General features: G+C 41.5%; 1 protein-coding gene across 2 annotated transcripts in view; it reads left to right on the forward strand.

Annotated features, from left to right (window-relative positions):
* The window catches only part of LOC121550703 (melanophilin-like), a 167,270-nt gene that overhangs the window by 12,144 nt on the left and 138,791 nt on the right, over positions 1–16,335 (forward strand). For both annotated transcript variants that reach the window (XM_041863064.2, XM_041863070.2), the window contains exon 2: positions 2,084–2,255. In XM_041863064.2, the coding sequence (XP_041718998.1) occupies positions 2,128–2,255 (128 nt within the window). In that variant the 5' untranslated portion in view covers positions 2,084–2,127. The remainder of the gene's footprint in view (positions 1–2,083; positions 2,256–16,335) is intronic.

Here is a 16,335-nt window from a genome sequence, read left to right on the forward strand (position 1 = left end):
CCAAAAAATCACTAGAAAACAGCTTAAACAAACGCAAATGCAGCTACTTTGCTGTTATTCTGGCTGCACTGTTTGACGTGACTGTGTTAGCCAAAGTTGGCTAGCTAGCAAGCAAGGGATAAGAACGTTGCCAGCCATCATGGCAACGGAACATTTAGAACGAACGACTGGGTCCATAGATCTATAACAAAAATACTTAAAGACTGGGTCGCATCTCTGGCAACCGAACCGATAGACCGAATGACCAGCCGGCTTGGGTAGCAACCCTATATTTGTGTTGGGACTATATCTCATGGAAGGATTAAATAGTATGAATAAATTAATCAAAATAAAGTTTTTAATTAAAATATGTCAATCATTATTTTAATATGTAACAACACCCGTGCCAATATAGCCTTCAAACACCGGCTTCTCGATCATTATCACTTAAATACATGCGGACGCACTGAGTTGGGAAAAGGCAACTTAGCAAGACATCTAAACTAAGTGTTGGGTTACTTGAATGATTATGCTTTTGACAATAAATAAAAAAATTACTGAACACCTCCCTACTGAACATTTCACACAAGATGAATACGTTCCATATGCCATTCACAAATGGGTTTGAATAACATTGCAACACAATATGAATACCAGAAATATGATTGCATTAACAGCATTTCTAAATGTATACATTTCTGGTGGGGCTATCTAACCCTGACCAAATGATGAGGAAAAGGGACATTTACGGTGGGTAGGCCTAATGTTGCAGTATTCTGGAGTGTGTTAACGGTTCCTCTGATAATATGTATTTTCTGTACTTTGTTTATGTTGGCTGTTTTGCATTTAGTCAGTCCAGAGGAACTGGTTAATGTAAAACAGAGGCAAAGTGTACAAAAATGAAAGAGCCCCCAAGTCCTCCACAATTCCTCTTACACTCAAAAAAAAATGCTAGGTTAAAAACAACCCAATTTGGGTTATTTGGTAACCCAGCGCTGGGTAAATATTTTGTGAATAACCCAACATGTTGGGATTACTCAAACATGGGTCAATTTAACCATCAGTTGGGTATTTTTTACTTTCATGCTTGGCTGACCTAGCAGCTGGGTCTTTTTTAATGTAATCCTTAGGTTATTTTCAGGAGGAGTGTCTTATTAGGGGCGTGGCTTTCAGATAGAGCTAATTGGCCACCCGTGAGAGTAAATGTAATTCCTGTTCATCATGTTAAGTTTACATACTGCAAATGTAATTTGTCCTTAAAATGTTAAGCTTTTTACACATTCTTCTAGAATTTTAAGATAATTTATTACATGTTATAAGAAGGTGGTATCTATCCAAACAATGGGATTTGCATAGGCATTTTACAGACCTTGTACACTTCTGTAAGCCTCATTGAAACTACAAAAATGTCAATGTTCAACCTTAACATGTGACAACTATACAACAGAACAGATGAACAGGAATGACATTTCTCTCACAGGTGGGTAAAAATAACAATCTGAAAGCCATGCCTCTACTAAACTACGCTTCCGGTCTTCTGATCTGACCAACTGGGTCATATCTCAATAACCTAGCACCGATAACCCAGTATCAACAATGGAACCTTTCTCTTTTTAAAGAAAACAACCCAACTAAGTGACCCAACGCCTGCAAACCAGCTGTTGGGTCAACCAAACAACCCAGAATGTTTGAGTGTCCTGCATTCCCTACCTCATGTTGTTTTGTCAGTTACACTGTCTGCAAGTATTTGTATTACTTTTGTTGCAATATAAAAACAGAGACATATTTTCATGTGTGTGGATGACAAGAGGTGAACTACATCAAAGCAAAGCTTGCAGTTATTTTTTTTGTCAAATTGCTATAGCTTTACTACTCCATCCAGCTGTATCACACATTGACTTTGGAACATCAACTGTAGTGTTTTGTGTTGTAGTTATTAGGGGATTTGGCTTTTCTTGGTTGAGTTCCTGTTCCAGGTACTTTTTTTCTATATTTGATGCCACGGTCGTTTTGTATTATAATGGTTTTGAGTAAACATTTGTCTTGTGTCTTTCTGTTGCACTATGGTGGCAATCTAACTGGTTTTCTCTCCCCATTCTTGCAGTCCAATATAAAGCAGTGAATAGTCCCCAGGCACCCAAGGTGACCATGATGCCTACCACCGCTATGGGGAAGAAGCTGGATCTCTCCACACTGACAGAGGAGGAGGCCCAGCACGTGTTTCAGGTCGTCCAGAGAGACTTTGACTTGAGGAAGAAAGAGGAGGACAGACTGGGGTAGGCAAACCTCTTTTCATTTTATGTATTATTTATCCTTTTGTTTATCCTTTTATTTGAACATAGAGGTTTGTTGGTTCACAAAAAAACACATCTCTACTTTGTTGAAATGAAAGCAAACATCACCAAGAGCTGGACTCATACAAAAGGCAGGGGCTCTCTTATATGTTTCAACTTAAGAAGGTTGTTGTTTTTGTTGCCAAATTGTTGGTTTGATTTCAGTAGGTTATATTGAAGTAGTATGGAAATATTATGTATATTGGATCATATTAGCTATTTATCACTATTCTGTCTGCCAGTGACCGATCTCGCCTAAGAATACAACAATGTCATATCTTAGTAACAATCTAATTGAGCTACTGGATATGTTGAAATGTCAGAGGTTTACTGCTCTGTAATTTGGAACAGCAACTTTAAAGATCACTTACCATGCAGGATCAATCAGTTATTCGTTATTCATTTAATGTAATTATTTTGATACATTTGACCATATATCAGAGTCTATAGACATTACATCACATTTTAATAAGGATTATCATTCCACTTTGTTGAGGGAATCATACTTTCTACCCAGAGAATACCAGAGTTGGGTCCAGCTGACAAAGGCTACTTTTGAAGATATCTACCATTGAATGTACACTGTGTGACCACGTAGATTAATAGTGTAAATTAGTGCAGATTAGGATATTTTGTTGGTTCAGACGGCTCTCTCTCCAGGAGACGTGTTAATCTGTCTCATTTTAATTGCAGTTTTCTGTAGACTGGGATTAGGAGTGACCTCAAGGTTCACCTCAGAGTCAAATGCAGTATACAGTACATACTGTACATACTTTTCGTTCCCTTAACTCCCTCTGGAGAGACACCCTAAGGCTTTTTGTTGATATTTGATGTCAACTAAGCATGTTTGACTAATGGGAAATTAACTAAAGCCTTGACGCCTGTGGTGGACTTCAGGCAAGACCAAAATAGAATTTTTAAAATCCAATTTGATTTCCATGTTGATACAATGTTGAAAAGTCGTTAAAGCAATGTCCTTTCAACCTGTTTGTACCCAGTGGGTAGGCATGATAGTAAACACTGATAGAGGGCCTCTATATATCTAAGCTCTACTGGGATGTCTGGGAGTGAGCCACAGATCACATGACCTGTACTGAAGCCCAACCGTGTAATGCCAGATAATTGGCACATTCCTGATTTTTTCTCTGGTAGAGATGGAGTCTACTAGTCAGCTGATTGGGCAGTTCATTATATTATTCCATAAAGGCAAGGTTGCATGATCCAGTTGTGGTTTGACACTCACATTTGTTTCACTTGAACTTTCACCTCACTTGTATGGTTTGGCCTTAATTAAACAAAATAGGGAAACCCCTTAGGACATTTTACAAAAACACCCTCCTATATCATAAAAAGCAGATCAATTGGTTAAAAAAATATATTTTTTTACTTGCATTGATTCTCATAGGAGTCAGGTCAGAGCTAGCAATGTTATGAAGAGCATTGACTCTCCCTTCTCACGCTGTGTGGGTTTCTAGGTAATGAGTCTCAGGACTATCTGTGCCATGCAGTAGTCAGCAGACGATGTGGACTATGTCCAGACTCCGGGAGGCACTGCTCGGCCTAGCCCGGCCATCACATGACTCTCTGGAGCGCCTCTGATGGCAGGGAGAGATAAGCATGATGGTATGGGGATAATGGGACCTTCCCTGGCTGTGTCGTTGATTAGTTCTGCTGAGTCAAATCTAAATCTTGTTCATCCAATATGCAGAATTGGACGAAGTTCCATCTTACCTTTGTTTCTTTACCTCTACCAATATGCAGTAGGCAGATCTTAAACCAACCACTTGGATTTACACTTTTTGACATCACATCTAGGCCTCTGATGGAGTATATACCATGTTGGATTTCTATGTGACTCCAGTTCAAGTTAGGGATACTACTTTGATCAGCAAACAATCAACCCTGTTCAACCGTGGATCAACCCTATCACTTAGTAGTCTATTATAATTCTTCACAACATGCTGTCTGATCACACCTGAGAGGTATCCTACGAAGCAAGCTAGATCTACTCAGGGTTTTCTAAAGCTAACCAGCTTCAGTTAGCATCACATTCCAGCTCAGGCTTCATCCATACTACGACAGTGGATACTGCTCGTCCCCCTGCCTCTAACTCTAGCAGGCTTGTAACTGCGCATGCATGTTGCACATGGCTCTTCATTGAGACAATGTTAAAATATCAATCCAAGGGCGAATCAGTGCCACATTTTCATTTGTTCCCGAAATCAAAATGAAAATAAAAGTTATCTTGCAAAATCAGCAGGCTATGGTGTGAATTAGGCTTTTAGAAGTGCTGTCTTTATTTGATTACTTATCAACTTTGGTGTGCTTTGGTGTGCTTATCAATGCACAAGCACCTTTTTTCCCACTCCTATCGATACAATTATTTGTACCAATTGTACTATTATGTGTGTTTTTCCGTCATACAAAAGTGTTACTGTGCGTGAAGCTTAAAATACATTGTCATTACTAAATGTGTAATGGGATATATTTTAAAACTGAAAAATTATACCACTATTTTTTGATTTATTAATAAAATATTTAATCAGTCGTTTTCCTCAAATGAAGGGGATGATGACGCAATCTTTGCAAGAGGGAGGGAATCTGATTTCATTGGTCCTTAACTCATGGCTCAGTCATTTCATTCAGTGTAAGTGGAGTTCAGTGGCGGTCAGTGCCGTTTAAGATGAGGGAGCATGGTCTTATTTCTATTACAGCATATTGGATGACTCTCATTCATATTCCATTCACCCAGTTCAATGTAACAGCAATAGGTTTAGGCTACTACATGATACTCAAATGTTCCCTATACCCATCATTAGGTTGCTACAACCTAGTTTATGAATGAAAGTTTACAACGTAGGTGCACACAGGTCGAGAGACACATTTGAGGTACGTTATAAATGTTCCATTGCCAAACTGGCTGGCAACGTTCTTATCCCTTGCTTGCTAGCTAGCCAACTACGGCTAACTTACAGTCACATCAAACAGTGCAGACAGAATAACAACAGTAGCTGCATTTGCATTTGTTTTAGCTGTTTTCTAGTGACATTTATGTGGATACATCCATAACAATGAGCTAATGAGGCGCGATTTCGCCTGGCATAGAAAATGTAATCTCTCGTCAGGAGAGTGTTGTGTCAGAGGAGCTAGCCAACAACACAGTTTACAACAATAAGGTAATTATTAGTCCAACAGCTACAAACGAGAGATTCTATTGGACAAATTCAGGTATGTTTATCCCCGTTTTGTTCCGTTTGCTTCCGTTTAAGAATTTTTTTTCAACAGAATCGGCAGAATGAATACACCCCTGATCACGTGTAAACAGAGTTCACTCTCATAACAGCCACATTGTATTCCTTCTCTTCCCTTCGCGTGTGGACTCCAATGCACAACAATTCAGCTGTATGTGACCAGGCGAAAAAACCTTTCCAAGCCAAACCTCTTGAAACAGCCTACATCGTTGTCACCATATTAGCTAAAGCAACGTCATAGTCAGCATAGCTAATAGAACTAAGGAGTTAGTAAACCCGCTACAATCATGCAGTAATGTTAGTGTACAGTCAGTAAGCAGTTACACCGGTGGGCCGGTGGCAATAAATTAGTAATACCAAAAGCTTAACGTTACCTTGACTTGGAAGAGTTGCAGTGTTGTGTTGGAAAGTCATAGCCAGCTAGCTAACATAGCATCTATCTGTTTGAGCAGGGTGTTTCAGTAGGCTAAACTAGCTAGCTGCATTTGCTAGCTAAGTAACTGAAACTGAAAGTGAAAAAAAATTCTCTCTTGCTTCTCCTTCATTTTGGAAGAAATTAATGTTCAAAACTGTTCAACTATTGTCTTTCTCTCTCTTTGAGTCAACTACTCACCACATTTTATACATTGCAGTGCTAGCTAACTGTAGTTTATGCTTTCAGTACTAGATTAATTCTCTGATCCTTTGATTGGATGGACAACATGTCAGTTCATGCTGCAAAAGCTCTGATAGGCTGGAGGACGTCCTCCGGAAGTTGTCATAATTACTGTGTAAGTCTATGGAAGGGGGTGAGAACCATGAGCCTCCTAGGTTTTGTATTGAAGACAATGTACCCAGAGGAGGACGGAAGCTAGCTGTCCTCCGGCTACACCATGCTACCCTACAGAGTGCTGTTGAGGCTACTGTAGACCTTCTTTGCAAAATAGTGTGTTTTAATCAGTTATTTGGTGACATGTTATTATATTTAGTATAGTTTTATCTAAAAAGGATCACTTTTAAAATGTTTTATAATTAAAACATTTATGAAATTCACTGAGGAGGATGGTCCTCCCCTTCCTCCTCTGAGGAGCCTCCACAGGTGGAGTTAGACGTGAGTTAGCCTGCCCGGGAGCGGGTTAGTTCTGAAGGGTTCATTGCCATAGAAATGTACCTGGCTAAAAGGTGAGACACTAAAAGGTGAGACACAGAGGGATACCCTTCTGGTCAAGTCTTTTACAACATTAGCCGAGCGCTTGTGACCCAAGCCGCTCGTTTCCTTCGGAAAACTTGTCTTTGTCCCAAATGGCACCCAATCCCTTTATAGTGCGTTACTTTTGACCAGAGCCCTATTGGCCCTGGTCAAAAGTAGTACACTAAATAGGGAATAGGGTGCCAACTGGGACGCAGACCTTGTTTTTATTCCTCCTATGTGAAATATCCTTGTTACATAACCCATTGTAAATTGATTAGCTGCTGGTTCCCATGTGTACATAAGGCAAGTTATATTTAACATGTTAAATGTCATGTCTGATTTTTCCACTTGCATGTCACATATATTACATTAAGCATTTAAATGGTTGTAATTCTTCGGAAGTAACAGGCAGGGATGTAGATATGGAATACTGATGTTCTACAGGTGTTTGGGAATGCCTGGGGAGGTGTGTGCGTGCATGCACACATATGTACTGTACATGTGCATGTGTGCATCTGGCCTTATTTGTGTGTATGGTTGGGTTTGAGAGCGAGAGACAGACAAGGGAGGGACATAGCAGAAAAAGAAGCACCAGTTTGGCACAAGCCCTGCCCTTTGGTCAGAAATCTAACCTGATCTAATCAACCAATAATTCTTGGCATGCTCAGAGCTCTTTTGCAGATTTGCAGAAAGCCCCCAGGTCCCCTGATGCCATGATGGTGACCTCTGCTGCTCCACATGTCTCTATAACTTAATATAGAGAAAATACAAAAATATACAGATGCACAGTACAATTAAACAGGACTAACGGTCCATTTTGTGTCCAGATAAATCTCCCATGTATATATATATATATTCAGTGTGGTTAGAAAGCTTTAGCTACAGTCACAGCTATACAGTAGGCCTAAGCATGCTTGGTTACAGTTGCTGATGGTCTATGTTTTCCAGGCCATGTGTGTCTCTATGGCTCTGGAATGTAAGTGGAATTTTATTTCCCGTTACACGGCCATGTTACAGTCACAAGGCCAATTTTAGCTAGCCAATTGCAATCTCTGAATGAAAAACAAGATTCTCTCTCTCTCCCCCTCTCCTTCTCTCCCCTCTCCTGGTCTGTCTCTTTCCCAAAACACAAACAACACACTGTCTCCTCTTCCTTTCCTAATTCAGCCACACAGTCCTTTGCAACATCTTGATCCAGCTATTTATTCTCTGTGTTCTCCTATGGTCTCTGTTAAAGTTAGAGCTGTTTTTGTCATGGTGCTTGTTGTTGATTAAGTCCATTGAATCTAGGACACACATTGTTACTCGTGGTTTTAATCAGTTTTAGGCCTAGTCTCTTAGAACTGAATAAGAAATGGAATAATGGGGTTTGAGAGATTCGTGTACTGGTATAGTGTATGTGAAAATAGTATATTGTGAAGAATATCAACCACAAATCACGTTTCACTATTAACAATGGAGCTTATAACAATGGAGCTTATTCATCACTGCCTACTGTCCTTAACCCTCTAAGGTCGATGTCCACACACCCTCGGAAATCTAGAATGGCGCCGGAGAAGATGGCTGCCGTTTTACAGCCCTCTAACCAATTGTACTATTATGTGTGTTTTTCCGCGTTATTTTTAATTTATTTTGTACATAATGTTTCTGCCATCGTCTCTTATAACCAAAAAGAGCTTCTGGATATCAGGACAGCGATTACTTACCTGGACAAAGATTTTTTCTTCAACGAGGCGGCCGCAAAGGATATCCTACAGACACCCGACAAGGCCCAAATCCCCGTCATTCGCATGAGGAAGAGACGGAGATATCTTGGACGTAGGTCGGGGTGCCTTGTAAGAATCCGACGACGAGCGAGTAAACTGCCTCTCCCATCAATCCTATTAGCCAATCTTCAATCATTTGAGAATAAATTGGATGACCTAAGATTACGGTTATCCTACCAACGGGACATTAAAAACGGTAATACCTTATGTTTCACCGAGTCGTGGCTGAATGACGATATGGACAACATACAGCTAGCGGGCTATACGCTACATCGGCAGGATAGAACGGCTGACTCCGGTAAGACAAGGGGTGGCGGTCTGTGAATATTTGTAAACAACAGCTGGTGCACAAAATCAAATACTAAGGAAGTCTCGAGGTTTTGCTCGCCTGAGGTAGAGTATCTTATGATAAGCTGTAGACCACACTGTTTACCAAGAGAGTTTTCATCTATATTTTTCGTAGCTGTCTATTTACCACCACAAACCAATGCTGGCATTAAGATTGCACTCAATGAGCTGTATAAGGCCATAAGTCAACAGGAAAACGCTCATCCAGAGGCAGCGCTCCTAGTGGCCGGGGACTTTAATGCAGGGAAACTTAAATCCGTTCTACCTAATTTCTACCAGCATGTTAAATGTGCAACCAGAGGAAAAAAAACTCTAGACCACCTTTACTCCACACACAGAGACACATACAAAGCTCTCCCTCGCCCTCCATTTGGCAAATCTGACCATAACTCTATCCTCCTGATTCCTGCTTATAAGCAAAAACTAAAGCAGGAAGCACCAGTGACTCGGTTAATAAAAAAGTGGTCAGATGACGCAGATGCTAAGCTACAGGACTGTTTTGCTAGCACAGACTGGAACATGTTCCGGGATTCTTCAGAGAGCATTGAGGAGTACACCACATCAGTCACTGGCTTCATCAATAAGTGCATCGATGATGTCGTCCCCACAGTGACCGTACGTACATACCCCAATCAGAAGCCATGGATTACAGGAAACATCCGCACTGAGCTAAAGGGTAGAGCTTCAGCTTTCAAGGAGCGGGACTCTAACCCGGACGTTTATAAGAAATCCCGCTATGCCCTCCGACGAACCATCAAACAGGCAAAGAGTCAACACAGGACTAAGATTGAATTGTACTACACCGGCTCTGACGCTCGTCGGATGTGGCAGGGCTTGAAAACTATTACAGACTACAAAGGGAAAAACAGCCGCGAGCTGCCCAGTGACACAAGACTTCCAGACGAGCTAAACCACTTCGATGCTCGCTTCGAGGCAAGCAACACTGAAGCATGAATGAGAGCATCAGCTGTTCCGGATGACTATGTGATCACGCTCTCCGTAGCCGATGTGAGTAAGACTTTTAAGCAGGTCAACATTCACAAGGCCGCAGGGCTAGACGGATTACCAGGACGTGTACTCCGAGCATGTGCTGACCAACTGGCAAGTGTCTTCACTGACATTTTTAACATGTCCCTGACTGAGTCTGTAATACCAACATATTTCAAGCAGGCCATGTAGCCATGAAGTGCTTTGAAAGGCTGGGCATGGCTCACATCAACACCATTATCCCAGAAACCCTAGACCCACTCCAATTTGCATACTGCCCCAACAGATCCACAGATGATGCAATCTCTATTGCACTCCACACTGCCCTTTCCCACCTGGACAAGAGGAACACCTACGTGAGAATGCTATTCATTTACTACAGCTCAGCATTCAACACCATAGTGCCCTCAAAGCTAATCACTAAGATAAGGATCCTGGGACTAAACACCTCCCTCTGCAACTGGATCCTGGACTTTCTGACGGGCCGCCCCCAGGTGGTAAGGGTAGGTAACAACACATCTGCCACACTGATCCTCAACACGGGGTCCCCTCAGGGGTGCGTGCTCAGTCCCCTCCTGTACTCCCTGTTCACCCATGACTGCATGGCCAGGCACGACTCCAACACCATCATTAAGTTTGCCGACGACACAACAGTGGTAGGCCTGATCACCGACAACGATGAGACAGCCTGTAGGGAGGAGGTCAGAGACCTGGCCGTGTGGTGCCAGGATAACAACCTCTCCCTCAACATGACCAAGGCAAAGGAGATGATTGTGGACAACAGGAAAAAAAAGAGGACTGAGCACGCCCCCATTCTCATTGACGGGGCTGTAGTGGAACAGGTTGAGAGCTTCAAGTTCCTTGGTGTCCACATCACCAACAAACTATCATGGTCCAAACACACCAAGACAGTCGTGAAGAGGGCATGACAAAGCCTATTCCCCCTCAGGAGACTGAAAAGATTTGGCATGGGTCCTCAGATCCTCAAAAAATTATACAGCTGCAAAATCGAGAGCATCCTGACTGGTTGCATCACCGCCTGGAGGGAAGGCCCTCAAAATTGTCAAAGACTCCAGCCACCCTAGTCATAGACTGTTCTCTCTGCTATCGCACGGCAAGCGGTACCGGAGTGTCTATGTCCAAAAGACTTCTCAACAGCTTCTACCCCCAAGCCATAAGACTCCTGAACAGCTAATCATGGCTACCCAGACTATTTGCGCTACCCCCCACCCATCTTTTTACGCTGCTGCTACTCTGTTAATTATTTATGCACAGTCACTTTAACTCTACCCACATGTACATATTACTTCAACTACCTCAACTAGCCGGTGCCCCCGCACATTGACTCTGCACCGGTACTCCCCTGTATATACAGTGGGGAAAAAAAGTATTTAGTCAGCCACCAATTGTGCAAGTTCTCCCACTTAAAAAGATGAGAGAGGCCTGTAATTTTCTTCATAGGTACACGTCAACTATGACAGACAAATTGAGGAAAAAAAATCCAGAAAATCACATTGTAGGATTTTTTATGAATTTATTTGCAAATGATGGTGGAAAATAAGTATTTGGTCACCTACAAACAAGCAAGATTTCTGGCTCTCACAGACCTGTAACTTCTTCTTTAAGAGGCTCCTCTGTCCTCCACTCGTTGCCTGTATTAATGGCACCTGTTTGAACTTGTTATCAGTATAAAAGACACCTGTCCGCAACCTCAAACAGTCACACTCCAAACTCCACTATGGCCAAGACCAAAGAGCTGTCAAAGGACACCAGAAACAAAATTGTAGACCTGCACCAGGCTGGGAAGACTGAATCTGCAATAGGTAAGCAGCTTGGTTTGAAGAAATCAACTGTGGGAGCAATTATTAGGAAATGGAAGACATACAAGACCACTGATAATCTCCCTCGATCTGGGGCTCCACGCAAGATCTCACCCCGTGGGGTCAAAATGATCACAAGAACGGTGAGCAAAAATCCCAGAACCACACGGGGGGACCTAGTGAATGACCTGCAGAGAGCTGGGACCAAAGTAACAAAGCCTACCATCAGTAACACACTACGCCGCCAGGGACTCAAATCCTGCAGTGCCAGACGTGTCCCCCTGCTTAAGCCAGTACATGTCCAGGCCCGTCTGAAGTTTGCTAGAGTGCATTTGGATGATCCAGAAGAGGATTGGGAGAATATCATATGGTCAGATGAAACCAAAATAGAACTTTTAGGTAAAAACTCAACTCGTCGTGTTTGGAGGACAAAGAATGCTGAGTTGCATCCAAAGAACACCATACCTACTGTGAAGCATGGGGGTAGAAACATCATGCTTTGGGGCTGTTTTCTGCAAAGGGACCAGGACGACTGATCCGTGTAAAGGAAAGAATGAATGGGGCCATGTATCATGAGATTTTGAGTGAAAACCTCCTTCCATCAGCAAGGGCATTGAAGATGAAACATGGCTGGGTCTTTCAGCATGACAATGATCCCAAACACACCGCCCGGGCAATGAAGGAGTGGCTTCATAAGAAGCATTTCAAGGTCCTGGAGTGGCCTAGCCAGTCTCCAGATCTCAACCCCATAGAAAATCTTTGGAGGGAGTTGAAAGTCCGTGTTGCCCAGCGACAGCCCCAAAACATCACTGCTCTAGAGGAGATCTGCATGGAGGAATGGGCCAAAATACCAGCAACAGTGTGTGAAAACCTTGTGAAGACTTACAGAAAACGTTTGACCTGTGTCATTGCCAACAAATGGTATATAACAAAGTATTGAGAAACTTTTGTTATTGACCAAATACTTATTTTCCACCATCATTTGCAAATAAATTCATTAAAAATCCTACAATGTGATTTTCTGGATTTTGTTTTCTCATTTTGTCTGTCATAGTTGACGTGTACCTATGATGAAAATGACAGGCCTTTCTAATTTTTTTAAGTGGGAGAACTTGCACAATTGGTGGCTGACTAAATACTTTTTTTCCCCACTGTATAGCCTCCCTACTGTTATTTTATTTTACTTCTGCTCTTTTTTTCTCAACACTTTTTTGTTGTTTTATTCTACTTTTTTATTTAAAATAAATGCACTGTTGGTTAAGCGCTGTAAGTAAGCATTTCACTGTAATGTCTGCACCTGTTTTATTCGGCGCATGTGGCTAATACAATTTTATTTGATTTTAATTAGCATAATAAACACATTCCCATAAAGATCCAAAGGTGACTCTCACGAACACGTACACTACCAGTCAAAAGTTTGGACATACCAACTCATTCAAGGGTTTTTCTATATTTTTAAAATTTTTCACATTGTAGAATAATAGTGAAGACATCAACACTATGATATAACACATATGGAATCATGTAGTAACCAAAAAAGTGTTAAACAAATCTAAATATATTTTATATTTGAAATTCTTCAAATAGCCACCCTTTGCTTTGATGACAGCTTTGCACACTCTTGGCATTCTCTCAACCAGCTTCATGAGGTAATCACCTGGAATGCATTTCAATTAACAGGTGTGCCTTCTTAAAAGTTAATTTGTGGAATTTATTTCCTTCTTAATGCGTTTGAGCCAATCAGCTGTGTTGTGACAAGGTAGGGGGTGTATACAGAAAATAGCCTTATTTGGTGAAATACCAAGAATAGCTCAAATAAGTAATGAGAAATGACAGTCCAACATTACTTTAAGACATGAAGGTCAGTCAATACGGAACATTTGAAGAGCTTTGAAAGTTTCTTCAAGTGCAGTCTCAAAAACCATCAAGCGCTATGATGAAACTGGCTCTCATGAGGACCACCACAGGAATGGAAGACCCAGAGTTACCTCTGCTACAGAGGATAAGTTCATTAGAGTTACCAGCCTCAGAAATTGCAGCCCAAAAATGCTTCACAGAGTTCAAGTAACAGACACATCTCAACATCAACTGTTCAGAGGGCACTGTGTGAATCAGGCCTTCATGGTCGAATTGCTGCAAAGAAACCTCTACTAAAGGACACCAATAAGAAGAAGAGACCTGCTTGGGCCAAGAAACATGAGCAATGGACATTAGACCGGTGGAAGTGTGTCCTTTGGTCTGGAGTCCAAATTGGAGATGTTTGGTTCCAACCGTCGTGTCTTTGTGAGAAGCAGTGTGGGTGAACGGATGATCTCTGCATGTGTAGTTCCCACCGTAAAGCATGGAGGAGGAGGTGTTATGGTGTGGGGGTGCTTTGCTGGTGACACTGTCTTTGATTTATTTAGAATTCAAGGCACACTTAACCAGCATGGCTACCACAGCACTCTGCAGCGATACGCCATCCCATCTGGTTTGGGCTTAGTGGGACTATCATTTGTTTTTCATCAGGACAATGACCCAACACACCTCCAGGCTGTGTAAGGGCTATTTTACCAAGAAGGAGAGTGATGGAGTGCTGCTGTACCTCCAACAATGAAACTTTGTGTAAGTAATAACCACAAATCATGTCTCTCTATTAACAATGGATCTTGTTTACCATTGTCACTTGCACTTTCTATCATTTCATTTCACAGCGTAGCATTTGGGTTAGATAATACCTTGGAGAGTCAATAAACATCAGTTGACAGCTAATCCTCATTTGAGAGGGGTTACATTTTCCTAGGCCCATCTGTCAGCTGTGTACCAAAACAAGTGGCGGGATGAACATTTCGTTGTTTTTTAAATCCCAGAATGAAGCTTTAAATTAATAATATTATCATATTTGATTGCATTTATATAGAGGAGAGGTGAGGTGTGATACTATGTGACAATTATGAATGAGGGGGTGATTAGGTGGACATGATGGAAATGGGGCTATGTTGGGAATTTAGCCAGGACACCGGGGTTAACATCTTAAGATAAGCACTCCTACTCTTTTATATATGCATTCACATTGATCCCCGCATTATGTAACTGTAATGTTGAAACTCGTCCATTTAGCAGAACTGCTTGGCCAAAGATTTATCAAATCCAGCTGAGGTTTTTGGGAACAAAAGGGAAAAGCGCTCTTAATGCTTAGTAGTCTGCTCTGAGCTGTGGGTTGCTGTTCAGTCTCTGAAAACCATTATGTTATGGTTTTATAATTCTGTCTTTCTCTCTCTCCCTCCCCTTAACTAAATGTGGGCTATGGAGGATGTGGCAAGTGGGGGGTAGGGGGGGGAGGGACTGGTGTTGATGGGCATCCAGGAGATATCCTTGTATGGGAACAGTCTGCTAAATTGGATCTTCCCAGAAAACGGATGTCTGGCTCCCATACCAGGATTCCCTAGGAGTGCCAGCTAAGCAGATTACTTTCTGGTTTAAGGCCATGATCAATTTAGTTTAATATAATCCTAGGGACATGCTATCCTGTGTATTTTATAAAACCTCTCAAATATCTGAGCGTGTGTCTACCTGTGAAGTTATTTAATTTTTAGAACCCTTACACAGACTCAAACTTGGCTCAGTCTGTCTACACTAAAGATCACATTGAAAAAGAAAAGATAAATATCTACTGTTTCTATAGCATGTAAAAAAGATAATGTACAAAACATTGATTTTTATTAGTTTGTATGAAATAAAATTCCAAGGCACTCTTCTTTGAAAGTTAAATTGCTTTTATTGACATAGCATATTAATGATAAAGATGATTTTTAACACATTAAAAAAGATATGTTTACACTTGCACATTTCACATCTAGCCTTCATTGTAAGGTAGTTCTTTTTCCGGGTGCCTTGCAAAAGTATTCATCCCCCTTGGCGTTTTTCCTATTTTTTTTGTATTACAACCTGTAATTTAAATGGATTTTTATTTGCATTTCATGTACAGTAATGGACATACACAAAATTGTCCAAATTGCTATGAAGCCCCTAAATAAGATCTGGTGCAACCATCTACCTTCAGAAGTCACATAATTAGTTAAATAAAGTCCACCTGTGTGCAATCTAAGTGTCACATGATCTGTCACATGATCTCAGTATATATACACCTGTTCTGAAAGGCCCCAGAGTCTGCAACACCACTAAGCAAGGGGCACCACCAAGCAAAAGGCACCATGAAGACCAAGGAGCTCTCCAAACAGGTCAGGGACGAAGTTGTGGAGAAGTACAGATCAGGGTTGGGTTATAAAAAAATATCAGAAACTTTGAACATCCCACGGAGCACCATTAAATCCCACGGAGCACCATTAAAGAATATGGCACCACAACAAACCTGCCAAGAGAGGGCAGCCCACCAAAACTCACGGACCAGGCAAGGAGGACATTAATCAGCGAGGCAACAAAGAGACCAAAGATAACCCTGAAGGAGCTGCAAAGCTCCACAGCGGAGATTGGAGTATCTGTCCATAGGACCACTTTAAGCCGTACACTCCACAGAGCTGGGCTTTACGGAAGAGTGGCCAGAAAAAAAGCCATTGCTTAAAGAAAAAAATAAGCAAACACTTTTGACGTTTGCCAAAAGGCATGTGGGAGACTACCCAAACATATGGAAGAAGGTACTCTGGTCAGATGAGAGTGAAATTGAGGTTTTTGGCCTTTAAG

The sequence above is a fragment of the Coregonus clupeaformis genome, chromosome 4 (assembly GCF_020615455.1).
Source record: "Coregonus clupeaformis isolate EN_2021a chromosome 4, ASM2061545v1, whole genome shotgun sequence".
Lineage (NCBI taxonomy): Eukaryota > Metazoa > Chordata > Actinopteri > Salmoniformes > Salmonidae > Coregonus > Coregonus clupeaformis.